Here is a 14,155-nt window from a genome sequence, read left to right as displayed (position 1 = left end):
CTCCCGTGTTATACTGGGGTTATCTGTATTATATCATCAATAGTAGTCTGACACTAAGAAAAATTTGCTTGTTGAGTGCAACTAACATCTGTACAGGAAGGGGAGGTAAGGTATTTACAATTGAAATGTTTATTATTTAGAAAATTTGCTTTGCTCTTTGAAGCCAAAATGTTAAGGTAACAGCTTAACCACATAAGTATACTAAATTATGGAATTTAGATTCAAGATGCACCCTATACCATGAAAAATATTTTCTCCCATAAGTCAATTCCTCTTTCTGGACTAAATTATTTGACTTAAAATAATGAATCTAATGCTAAATGATTGCCAGATTAATAATGCTACTAATTATTGATGTATAGCCCAAGTAATTTGGCCTACAGGTAGGTGTTATGCACCATCTCTTAAATTAGTTTAATGATGATAAAAAAAATACATACTCTGTCAAAATAAACAATGACTTTAGAATCACCATTGACAGAATCTACTTGTTTCACTTTAGGAATTTTATGAATTGCAGGAAAAGAATCAACATCAGCTGCGTAACCAGTTGGAAGAACAATTTCCATAACTGCCATGTTAGTCGCACCCTCTTCTTTGTAACTATTGAGTAATTTAGTTTTAATAATCACATTTTTGATACATTAAACAATAAAAAATAAACTCACTTTGTGCAAACATTCAATTCTAAAAAGTTTTCAGTAGAAGATTTTCCAATAGTTGGTTTTAATGAAAATGGAGATTTTTCTTTCTCTACAGCTAGATTATATGACCAAGATACCTGTAGGAGAAATAATTATAAATTTAGCTTAAAATGATATAATTTATATATTAAATTAAATTAAAAATGTAAATTTGCTTTAATTAAATTAATCTTACTTGAACAATTCCAACTCCAAATCCTGAAGCTTTAAGATTTATCATTTTCGTTGTCGATGGAATCTACACAAAATACAGATTACTTTTATTATTATCTTGAAACAGTTTCAAAAATTACTATGAATAAAAATTAGATTCTAATTCATTATTATTTTGATTAAATTTAACAAATGATGATTTTATCAAGAACTTTAGAGTAAATAATTACAAACTGTAAATTTAGAATTAATTTGAATATTCAGTAACCTTTCAAACAAACATAATATCAGTGTAAATACTGTTAGGAAATGCTATTCTGGACTATTTTTATAAATTTATTATTAATAAAAGTAATAACTTAGTGCTATTTGTCTGTAATAATGAAAACATTTTCTTTAGATTCTGTAACAGGTGTGTTGTTCAACTTGTTTACTGCTAATATTTGTAGTGATTAGAGGATTGACATTTATGAAAACAACAAATAAGCAGTTACAAAAAAGTGCTAAATTTTCACACAATATTTAAATATTTATCTCCAATATTTATATTGGATTAATAATAATTTTTCCAATAAAACTTTCAATTACTATTCTTCAATATTTATTCATATCTTCCATTCTGGTCTGTGTATAATATAAATAAGAATCCTTTATTTTCAAAACCATTGGTTGGCTCAAATTATAGATACTACATTATAAATTTTTACTATTATTATTTGATACAATGTTATTCTTATAATGAAATCATTATCTATATTTTAAGAGGAAAAAAAAATTTATTCTAACAGTCTACTCTAAAAGTATGCAACTTGTTTGTTGTTACTGTATCAAAACTAAAGAGAGTTAATGATATAAAAATAAATGATTATACATGCATAAAGTAATTATTTTTCCACAAACATTTTCATCCATCATCCATCTAGATTTCTTTTATTGTTACTATTCCACCCTGTTTCATTCAAAGTTTTCTTCCAGAATATTTTAAAATTTTATTTTAATTAATTCATAATTATTAAATTTAACAAGAACCAGTAGACTAACTGCTTACATCTTGCCAAATTCCTGAGTAATTATTTAGCCTTAATAACCCAATAAAAAGGTACATAGCTGTTATTTTATTTAATCATATTACTTGCCAAATTCATTTGTCCTGCATTTCAATGTCCCTAATTTATTCCAATCCCTTATTTACATCTTCAAATTTAACCATACATATTTATAGTAAACACACACCAACTGCTTAAATCAATATCTCTAATTTAATATGTCATGTTTAAAGAAAATTTAAAAATCGATTTTCATTTCTTTAATAAGATATTAATAATAATTACATAAAATTTAGAGACATTTAGATATTAAATTTAGTACTTGAAATACTGATTGATAGATTTATATTGTCATGACAACTTGAAGAAAGAATATTTGAAATGATTTGAAAATTATAAATTTTAATTTACTCCTATTACCTAATATTTTCAGTTATTTGACATTTAAGCTCACCACCATTCATATAATGAAGAATTAATATATTGTAAAATAAAGCAAATTTTACAAAAGGTTTCAATTTAGGAATAATATGTATTAGTTTTAAAGAATCTCCAATTATAAATTTGAAAAATTCAATTCATAATTTACCTGAATTCTCTGTAAAACAAGAGCATTTTCTCTGGTTATATTTAGAGTTTTTCTTTGATTAGTACCAAAACTGATTTCAGTATTTATTGAAACTGTTGATGATACAAGACGTGCTGCCATTTTTCCTAAAGCTTGAATGCCCACAACTGTATCCTAAAAATTTAAATAATACATTACAAATTGCAAATTTAAATTACTTAATTTAATTAGTTTATAATGTTAAAAATATTCTTAAATATTCAAAAATTAAATGACAAAAAACAATTGTAATTATTCAGATTATCTAAAATACACTTATTTTTAATAATAATTTCTCAAATGTTATTGTATATTTGAATCTTATTACATAAGTACAGAGCTTCAGAATTATTATTTTAATAATCCTAAATAGAATTTATAATTTATTTTGAATTATTAAAAAAGTTGACATTATTAAAAGTTATTAACATAATGAATATCAGTTATAAATGTATATCTTAAACATTTTTTTAACTGAAGATCTTTTTCAAACAAAATAAATCTCCTTTAATATAAAAATATTATTAAAATTTACTTAATTTTGGCCTATTAAAATAATAATATCATAGAATAATGATTGAAATTTGTTTAATACTTTAAAGATTAAATGACAGAAAAACATTGAGAATATGATAAAACTTGCTTATTTCTTTTCCATCTGAATGCAAATTTTATGATAATTTCAAATAAAAATAATATTGAATAATATGTTTCTTTTGAAGATCCAAATTACATTACATAAACTTCTTAAACTTTATACATTATTAAATAGATTTAAAATTTATGTACAATTTATATATATTCAAATGAAATCAACATTATTACAATATTACATTGTCAGCAGCATTAGAATAGTGGTATTTGTCTTTATATGCTGTTAGATAAGAATGATCAAGTTCTGTCAATCATAATCATACTGCTAAATTTAACATTGTTAAATTATTTACTATTTGAAAAATATGGAAATTTAGAAAAATTGAGACCATAGGAGTAAAATAAAAAGCATTGTTTCAGAAAACCAAAATATTTACTATGAAATATTTTTATCACTTTTGGCCATCATAATGTGTAAATCAAGTGTGGAATAGAGTTAATAAAATAGGTCATTTTTAAAAAAAAAAAAGGCTTAATGACGCTGAAAATGTTCCTTTATAATTATATTTTTGATTTCTTTAAACAAGCAATTTTTTTAGTTTCTGATTTATTGAATATTACCATATACATCATTTATGTAAATAGTGTATGCATAATATACAATCTTACACACACACACACACAATTCACATAGTATATAAGCAGTATCCTTTTATTTAATATCCCACAAATTCATGTCAAGTTTTGAAATAAACTATAAATGGATGGAAGAAAGTAAATATTTAGTTAAATATTAAATCCTTCTTTAATAGATACACAATTTACAAATTTGACTTCAATGATTAATGTTCAATATATCATTAGATTGAATTAAATTTTTTAAATCTGTTTTTGAAAATAAACCTCTATACCAAAAAATTACTGTTTAAGTAATTACTCATTTCTGAACTTCAACTGTACAAAATACACATTCAAAAACCATTTAATGCAGTATTTTTCTTTATTTTAACATTTTCAATCATTTTCAACAATCTTAAAGAAAAAACATTCTAATATTCTTTTTAGAATGTTTTTTCCTGAAGATCATTGAAAATGATTGAAAATGTTAGAATAAAGAAAAATACTGCATTAAATCGTTTTTGAGAGGGTATTTTGATTACTTATATAATATGTTATTTAAATTCAACTATGCAAAACTGTATATACATTAGTAAACACTGCACATATAACCAAGTTAGCAAATATAGAATATTATTGCCTTTACAACTACCAAATACTCAGCCAAATATCAGATGATTTATTGGAAACTGCATGAAACAAAAGACTTAGAGTAATACGAAGGACAGTGTCTTCTAGTCAATAATAAAAATTATACAAGTTATTGTTTTTAAAAAATTATCATTATGTGATGAAAAATAAAAAATTAAATTTTGACACTGAGGTCTCTTGTTTTTTTGACAGTCTCATATATGAGTGTATTTAGTAAATGTATATGTTCAGTGAAGCTGGAAGTATTTATGATGAACAATAAAATCCCTTACTTCCTATGAACACAGAAGCATGACTGTCCTTCAATACAATTTATCACCTTTGAATTATGATTATTAGTAAACATTTGTGCAAGATCATTTATTAAAGTTATTTATCCAAAAAAATAACAATACTTTTAACTATCTGAGTCTTTAAATTTTCATTCTATATTGTGTTCATGTTTTTAATTTCCTTATATTTTTTTTCCTCCTTCCTTAGACAGGTGTCTTACAACTCAAATGAGATGATTTGGCTTAATAGTCCAACTTTGAGAAAGTATTTGGTTCAAACATTGAATATACAAGTTAAGTATTCAGCAAAATGTTGAGTACTTACTTTGTGACCAAAGTAAGTACTCAATACCTAAATATACCTAAATACCCAACACCACTGAATGTTCAGTCCAATACTAATATATGTACAGCAGATATACAATCTTTTTTACTTTAAACAATACAAAACACTTGAAACAGAGAGGTTTCAATTAAGAAAACTTAAAAACAATAATTTCAACTAGCTGACAAAAGTGTCCTTTATGAATGCCTCAGCATAATTGTTTTTAATTCAAACATGCTCAAATGTGTAAATCTCAAAAATATTTCATCTTTCATCTTGTAATAAATATTGACTCCTTCACCTCTCTAGTGTCTTGGATTGCTTAATGAATTCAAATAGAATTAAGTTTTTTTTTTTTTTTCAATTATTCAAATTATTCAATTTTTCAAACTATATTTTATTACTATATAAAATATATTCTGATAGTTTTTAGAGACCTAAAAGGTGATTTACATATCAGAAATGTAATTGGAATGCCAGATATTCAAAAAATTTTGAATATCTGACGTTCCAATATTGTAGAACCTGAGGAAGGCCATTAAATATAGCCAAAAATGTTAGTTTGATTAAAGAAATTGGTAGAAAAAGAGTGGAAGGTTTTATAATACTTATTTACAGAAGTTCTAGCTTTCTGTGCATAGAAATGTCATCTGTTAAAAGACCCAATGACGACTATTTTGGTGAAAGATCTTAAAATAGTTTCAAAAAATAATTTGGTGGTGGCTGAACTTGACATTTTCTTTGATAAAAACTGATTTACTGAAATGTACATAACATCAGAATGAGGGAAAATGTTCTAGGGTAAAGTTTTTTGATGATTTACATTGGAGATTGAGAATTAAAAAAAGAAATTTTGTTCCTTTTTATCAAGAGTCTAAGGCAACAGGTAAATGTGTGTTCATGAGAGATGATTGCTCAACAATTGGTGGAGATAACTTTACATTTGACCTATTGAATAACAAGTTGATGAGGATTGAACCTTTTTTATTACCAGGGAAGTTGGTGGATTGTCAAATGGACGAAAATGAAAAACTTTACCTGTTATCCCTTGCTCAGAAGATTTTTTTTATGTTAAAAGGTTTTATCTTGGAATAGTCAAGGTTTATTATATACTAATTTTGCTGATATGAGTTTTTGTTGATTTTGTCTTTTCACATCATATTATTGGTATAACTGAATCATGGATGACATTTTCGATGAAAACCCTTCTTTCAACGTTAGATTCTCAGTTTTATTTTACTGAATCTTTAGCTCACAAACCTGAGGGACCTGGAAGACCATCTGGTGGTTTGTTCTTAGTAGTTTCTCGGAAACTTGGTAAATTGGAAATTTGTCATCTCTCCAATAATTTTATTACTTACATTTGATAAACTTTTGTTTAATGATCATTCTAGACTTTTAATCATCTTGGTTTATATTTCTATTAATAAACATGATTCATTGATTGAATATCTTGATAGGTTGATAGGTTGATTCTTAATTTTAAAGAAAATGATGACATTTTGATTCTCAGTGATTCTAATGCTAGAATTGCTTCTGAAATAGATACATTATATACAGGTTCTAATTTAAATTTTTATAACCTTAGAGAGTCTAAAGATATGATCTTTAACTATGCAGAAAGAAATTTTTTAAATTTAGTTAAATCTTTTAATTTGATTCTTTTAAATGGTTGTTTTGTTACTGATTTTCCTGTGAATTTTACATTTATTTTCTTTTTGGTTGCATCAGTTATTGATTTGATACCTACAAACTTTGAATTAGTTGATAACATGGTGGACTTTAGGGTTTTGAATAAATTTGATTCCAATCATCTCCCACTTTCTATTACTTTCAGGTTTGATTCTCTTTTTTTTAGTAAGGAATTGCCTACTGAAATTTGTCATTATATGTGGAGACCATGTTTAGACAAGTATTTGTATAATGTTACCAAGCGATATGCAGATTTTAAAAGTATTTCTTTTCAAATTTTTTTTTGGATTCTTTTTCTTTTTATTTGTCCTTTGTTGATGTGATTCTTGAATCCATAGTTCAAAGTGATATGTATGTCAAATATGATTGTTCAAGAAGTTTGCGAAGTCTTGGTTTGATGCTGATTGCTTACAATTGAAGAAAGAGAGAAATTGGGCTCTTTGATCATTTCAACAATCAAAAAATCTAGGCAACAATTTATTATTTATTCTAATTTGGAAAAAAATTTCAAATCCCTCTGTAAGGCCAAAAAGAAATTGTTTTGGAATAAGATTAATTTTCAGGTATCGCATATTAAAAGTTCTGCTGAATTTTGGAAGATTGTTAATAAATTTAGAACTAATATATTTGTGAATAACAACATTTCTATTTGCGATTGGTCGGATTATTTGAAAATCTATTTCTCTGGACCATCTTTGGCTGTACTGTCTGTTTGTACTAAAGACACCATGGACCCATTACTTGACAAAAATTTTTCTTTTGATGAATTACAATTTGTAGTGCATTCCTTAAAAAATAAAGCCCCTGGCTTAGATGCTATTAAGGCTGAGATGATTAAACCTGTCCCAATTAATGCTATAAACAATTTATTATTTTTATTTAATAATTTCAAAATTAATTATTCTTTCCCTACTGTTTGGAAAAATATCTGCTTAAAAATGATATATAAGAAGGGTAATCATTCTGATCCTCTGAATTATTGTCCAATATCACTAGTCAGTGTAATTAGGAAAATTTTTTCTACGCTATTGGTTAATCGTTTGTGACTCTGGCTTGAGCGGTCTCGTGTTATTTCTATTACTCAGGGTGCTTTTGTAGCAAATAGAGATGTTGATTATAATTTATTTCTTTTTCTTGGAATTTTGCAATTAGTTTTAACTAAAAAACATAATAAATTATATGTTGGATTTATTGATTTGTCAAGGGCATTTCATACAATAGATCATGATATTTTATGGTCAAAGCTTTCTTGGATAATTATATCCTCTTCTTTCATTAACCTTATAAGACAATTGTTTTCTGATACTGCTTTTCAAATTGAAGTTAATCATTGTCTTTCAGAAGCAGTAATTGCTAATAAATGTCTTCCACAAGGTGAACCACTTAGTCCTATTTTGTTTAATTTATTTGTTAACGATCTCCCAGATTTTTTTTATAGCCACAATACTATGGGTATATCTATATCATCGGAGGTAGAATTGAACTGTCTTTTGTTTGCTGATGATATTGTAATATTCTTGTATTCACCTATTGATCTTCAGAGGAAGCTAAATCTTTTACTGGATTATTGTAAGCCTAATAAACTACTTATTAATGAGGCTAAATCCAAAGTAATGGTTTTTTGGAGAGGGAGCAGATTAGGGAAGGCTGATAAATTTTATTTATCTAACTCTGAGTTGGAGATCGTCTCATCTTACAAATATTTGGATTATTTATTTTACTCCACAGGGCTCATTTTCGTTTCACTTACACAAGTTTTTGAAATATAAACTTCAACTCACTAATCTAATAAGGCTCATCATTAAAATAAAGCAGTCTTCTATTAAGTCATACTTTCAATTGTTTGATACGCTCAAGTTTGAGATTTATGTTTCCTATTTGGGGTTGATTTTTTGTTGATAAATTAGAAAAGACTCAACTGAGATTTATCAGATCAATATTTCATATTAATCATTCAACGACTGGACCCATTTTAAGATTCAAATTGGGTCGACCGCCAATGGCTATATGCTTAGCATTGGCCATTTTAGATACTGGTTTAAAATCTTAGAGCTACCAGAATTTGATCTCAGAAAGATGGTCTATAATAAATTGAAATTAATAGATAGTAATTCTTTGGTCGTAACTTAGCCTTCTTTAATCGAACGTTTATTATCTGATTTAGGTTATTCAATTGCTTATTATACTCAATTTCCTGATAAACCTTTTCTAGCTGAACTTTTCCAGTCATTAAAAGATAAATACTGGACTCAAGATATTCTTTATATCAAGCAAAAGTGTAGTTTTTTTTGAAACTTCTCTATCTTCCCCATGGACACCTCAAGATTATTTGTTATCAAATTTAAATTATAAGATTAAATCTTTAATAATACAATTACAACTTAATAATTATACTATTGTATTAAATGGGCATAGAATTAATATATCGGCTTAAACTAATTGTCCTCTATGTAACAGAATTTTTGAAAATGCTAAGAAACATTTGTTTGTATCTTGTGAATACACTGAACACTTAAAGAATATTTTTTTGAAACTGATTTTAATATGTTTTCTTTATACAATGATAATTTTAGTTCTGTAATGTTATATAAAATTTATAAATTTTTCTGTTATTTATTAAATTAGTAAAACTATGTTAACATGTTTAAGTTATATCAATTATTATCTATTTACAATTATGTATAACAATGTTTGTATTAATAATATTGCTAAGAGTTCTGTAACCCCTTTGAAAAGGCAAAAGTCATAACAAATAAATGATTGATTGATTGAATATATAAAATAAAGAACTTTTATATTTCTGATTATTAAAAAACATTCTATAAACATATAACATTGTAACATTACCAAGCTAAGATTTCATTTATTAATTAAATTACCTGAGTAGAAGAATATCCACCATTTTCATTTTGTTGAGAAATCAACCATCTCATTATTGGGAGAGCAGCAACAACATCTGCTCTTAAAGCATAAGTAAGAAGTGCATATGCTGTCATCTCAATATCTTCTGATAATGATAGAAAATCGTCCTGTTTTTCTTTCTCTGATTTCTCTTTTGACCAATATTTGTAATCACCTAAAGTATATTCAAAGTTACACATTAAAAATAAAAACAGGTCAAATACATTTAATGTGAATACTTGAAATATTGAATAATAATAGCAAAGCTTATTTAATGTATACATTCTTATCACATGCTTTCACAAAACAAAACTGCACACTGATTAAAAAATTGATGAATGTTAAATATCCAATAAAAAAATTATATCTTAAGTAGACATCTAATCTAAAGTAAACAAAGTTTCCATTTCTAAGTATGCCCACTAAACTCAGATTCATTGACTTAACAAACATTTAGATTCAGATATTTTTGAGTTTCTCACTCATCTTCAAGAAAAAAAATTCATATATTAAAACAATAAAATAATACTGTACAATTTTAAAGCTTAGTTTTCTTTTAAAATTCAACCATATACTGAAAATTATTTTAATTTATTCTAAAAGATCTCCAGTCATAAAACATTTAGAAGGATAAAACAAACTTCTGTTTTAGCTCCTATCATTATTGTCATTGTTTAAATTTTGACAACTATAGTACCTACTGACACAAAAATGAAAAAATTAGTTTATCCCGTATACTCACTCTTCTAGTTATTATATTGAATAAACTATTTCTTATATTCCTTAAATCTATCTTACTATGTTAAAAGAATTTTCACTAAGCTAGGCTTTTAAGCATTGCAATAAAATATTTGTATTATTAAAAAAATTACTGTCTGTTGTGTAAAAGTAAGTATACAGTTATTCTATAAATTTAATTTTCTTAGAAGTAAAAATAAGCTTGTACAAAAACTTTAGATTCAATTTTCAAGTTTCACAACAGATTTTATAAGAAATGTAATAAGCAGCAGACAATGATGCATAAAATAATTATTGCCTGTTTAATAAATATTTATATTTTATATAAATTCTAAATTTAAATTACTTTTACTTTCTAATACTTGAAAATATAAAAATTGTTAATGTTATTTTATGTTAGTTTTAGAATATTTAGTCAATTTGATCTTAATGATAATCTGATTTGAGTGAATAAAAATTTGGCTTTTGAAATCAGCAGCTTTTGAAGTTTCTCTTTTTCTTTTAATATCATTTTTATTAATACCTTTCTGTTTGGCTAAACTCTGAAGTTTCTGGAAAGCGAATTCTTTCTTAGGATTATCTGATAAATGAAGGGCATATGTTGCTATTGAAACCATATAAGGATCTTCCGAATTTGCTAGTTCTTTAACAATGTATTTTTCTGTAAGTTTTACTTCTTGTGGATACTTTTTCTGAGCCTATTAAAATGAAAAAATGTTAAAATGAAAAATTGAAAATGTTTAATTTTTTAAAATAGAAACTTACCTGATTTTCAAGCAAGGCAATAAGAACAAAAGCTGTTAATGTAGTTCCACTACCTGCACCACCCTGTTTGAATACAGTAATAAATTATTAATTCTTAAAAATTATATAAACAAAAGATAAAAAAATGAAATAATGTAATTTGCAAACATATTTAAGTGTAAATAATTTTATGAAGTTGAATAAAAACAATGTAAATGACTCATTTAATTTTAATTAAATATAATTAATCTAGTACAGGATATAAAAGTAAATAAAAGTTCAAAACACTTTTATATGGTAAACAAATTTTAATTATATCCAAATATATACTTATCAGTATAAAAATACAAAAATAAACTTACCTGCATTGCTTTATGATGAACTTCACCAGGCTCATCAAATGAACCATTAAGATTCTGTCTTTGTATCAACCACTTCAATGATCCCTCAATTACTTTGTCATCGATGTCAATGTAAGGTATAGCTTGATGAAAAGATCTAACAACGAATGCTGTTAACCTACAAAGTATAATTTATTAGGTATTTTAATATTAAACCTCCATAAAGATAAAATTATTATTAAAAGTAAAAAAGTAAATTATTATTAATAAAATGATCATAAAAATTAATTTTTTCGATTTTGTATAAAAGCTTTTAAAAATTTGTTTTAAACATATAATGCAAAGAGACCATCTACATGAAATTAAAAAATATTTAAAAAATGAAGACGTTATGGAAAAAAATATGAAACAAATTTAAAATTTTAGAAATACTGCTATATATATTATATATTTAAGAATTTCAAAAATTTATATTAATCTTTGTAAGAGAAATATTAGAAATATATTTGTTGCAGTATCATTGGAAATTGTACATTGCATTGAGTAAAATTATTACAGCAGCACTGTCAATTTCATTGTGACCATCTAGAAAGCAGTTTATAATTGGTTCAACAAAATTTTTGCTGCCAGTATGGTGGTAAAGCACATTCAGCTGAGACTATTTTCAATGATTGCAACATTTTAAAAGGGAAGACCATACATATCAGAAGGTAACACAAAACAAATCCAAGTTTTCTGTGCTGAAAGTCCATGAAAGTCATTAGTGTGATGCAGTTTGAATTACAGAGTGTAATTACATTAAATTTTAATGATCTATATAAAAAAATATTTACCAAGTACTTCCACTTTTATCTCTTTTACCAAAAGCACTGAATGATCCATCCTCTCTCATATATGTTAATTCTCTTTGATATCCTAATGGAGAGGGAAAAAAATTATAGAAAAACTGTTCTGTTTATAACTATTTTTATTTTACTCTTTACCTGTTTCCATATATCTGCGAGATTTATTTTGAATTTCAGGCGTCAATCTATCAGCTCTCTGGAGATATTCAGTAATTACTATATTAGGTACAAAATTTAACATATTTTGTTCACCACATCCAAATGGCATCTGAAGCAATTGGTCTAAATTGTTTACACTTGGACCTAATAGATCACCTACAATTACAAAATAATAAATATGTTCAATTTTCAATTCAAAGTTTAATTTATAACAATTTTGTTTTATATAACATAGTTATATAAAATAAGTATGACATTTTATTTCTATGAAACTAAATTATTAAAAGGAAGGGTTAAACATAGGTATAATTAATACAAAACTACTTTCATTAGAATATTTCATTTAACTATATGAGATTCTCAAATCAATTATAAATTTAATTGAAACTACTTATAATTGCTTGGCATTTTTACTTTAATTTTGGAAGAGTAAATACCTACCTATAGCAGAAACAGTAATTGATTGAGATCCTTCAACAGCATTACTTGGAATATCAATAGCAACTTCAGTCGAAAGTGGTTTTGAAGAAACAGCTCTTAGATCTATTAGTACAGCTTTATTAAAATATTGAGTAGCACCTTCAGGCTAAATAATAAAATATTTAAATTTTATTTTAGTAATTTTAAACTTATGAGTAAAATAATAATAAAAGTTACGTACTTTTACTAATAATGTTCGAAGGACAGCATCTCCAGCTAAAGAACTTACTGCAGTTACTTTGATATCTATATAACCTAATACCCGTGGTGTAATTAAAAATGACACTGAAACACCATCTTGAGCAGGAACCTATAAATGAAATTTAATTATTAAAAAATAAAAAAACTTATGAATTATTCAGATGTAAATCAAATTTTTTAATTGAACAGATTAATTATAAATCATTACAGAAAATGTGGCTTTTGTTAATAATTAAATTTAATTTTGGTTGGGTTTAGCAATTTATTGTCTATTTTGCTAAAATAAAATGAAAATAGTAGTGACAATAATTTAAATTGAAATATCTACAGTACTGTTAAAATGTTTTATTGAAAACAAGGATTTGAAACAGAAAATTTGATAAAAATACATTCTAAACTACATCTTAAAAAGTAGAAACATAACAACTTAGCCTTTAAGACTAACACAAATTTATTTGTATATTGTCAATACAAATGTTGAAATAATTTTTTTGTTGTAATATGATTTTATGACATCTCATATGATATATACTATTTGTTATTTTTAAAATTTTAAAATTATTTTATATTTTTGTTTATAAGTAATAAAAACTGAGTAATCATATTGCAACTGAGCATCTTAAATAATAGAACAGATCAACTTACAAGGGAACTGTCGGAGTGTCTTCCTCCTTCCTTAGACAGGTGTCTTACAACTCAAATNACGGCGATATTACATTTAGAATAAATTCTGGAATTTTCAAAAATGGGAGAAGAATTAATAAAATTTTGTATACTTTTAACATAATTATTAACTAAATTTTATTAATTCTTCTCCCATTTTTGAAAATTCCAGAATTTATTCTAAATGTAATATCACCGTCTTCCTCTGAGACTCTTTCACTTCTAAAAATTTGCATAATTGTGTTAAACTACTATAAAGTAGTGCAACGTTTGATTGTTAATAACTCTGATCAACACTTTTAGTGAATGCTACAAATTTAAAATAGAGTTTGTATACTTTTATCGTAGTTATTAACTAAATTTTATTAAAATTTATTAGAAGACACTCCGACAGTTCCTTTGTTAGTTCTTTTCATCAAAG

General features: G+C 25.3%; 1 protein-coding gene across 1 annotated transcript in view; it reads right to left on the bottom strand.

Annotated features, from left to right (window-relative positions):
- Positions 1 to 389: 389 nt before the first annotated feature.
- LOC111634406 (CD109 antigen-like) overlaps positions 390 to 14,155 on the bottom strand; it is a 63,710-nt gene continuing 49,944 nt past the window's right edge. Inside the window, 12 exon segments of the mRNA XM_023379168.1 lie at positions 390 to 603; positions 669 to 781; positions 880 to 942; positions 2,493 to 2,645; positions 9,542 to 9,738; positions 10,825 to 10,999; positions 11,067 to 11,129; positions 11,408 to 11,564; positions 12,220 to 12,301; positions 12,370 to 12,546; positions 12,832 to 12,976; positions 13,052 to 13,180. Of these exon segments, the coding sequence (XP_023234936.1) occupies positions 405 to 603; positions 669 to 781; positions 880 to 942; positions 2,493 to 2,645; positions 9,542 to 9,738; positions 10,825 to 10,999; positions 11,067 to 11,129; positions 11,408 to 11,564; positions 12,220 to 12,301; positions 12,370 to 12,546; positions 12,832 to 12,976; positions 13,052 to 13,180 (1,653 nt within the window). The 3' untranslated portion in view covers positions 390 to 404.

This window comes from Centruroides sculpturatus, unplaced genomic scaffold, assembly GCF_000671375.1.
Source record: "Centruroides sculpturatus isolate CEXI.00-Female unplaced genomic scaffold, Cexi_2.0 scaffold809, whole genome shotgun sequence".
Taxonomy (NCBI): domain Eukaryota; kingdom Metazoa; phylum Arthropoda; class Arachnida; order Scorpiones; family Buthidae; genus Centruroides; species Centruroides sculpturatus.
Note: the sequence above shows the minus strand (reverse complement) of the source record. Positions and strands in the feature narration are given on the sequence as shown.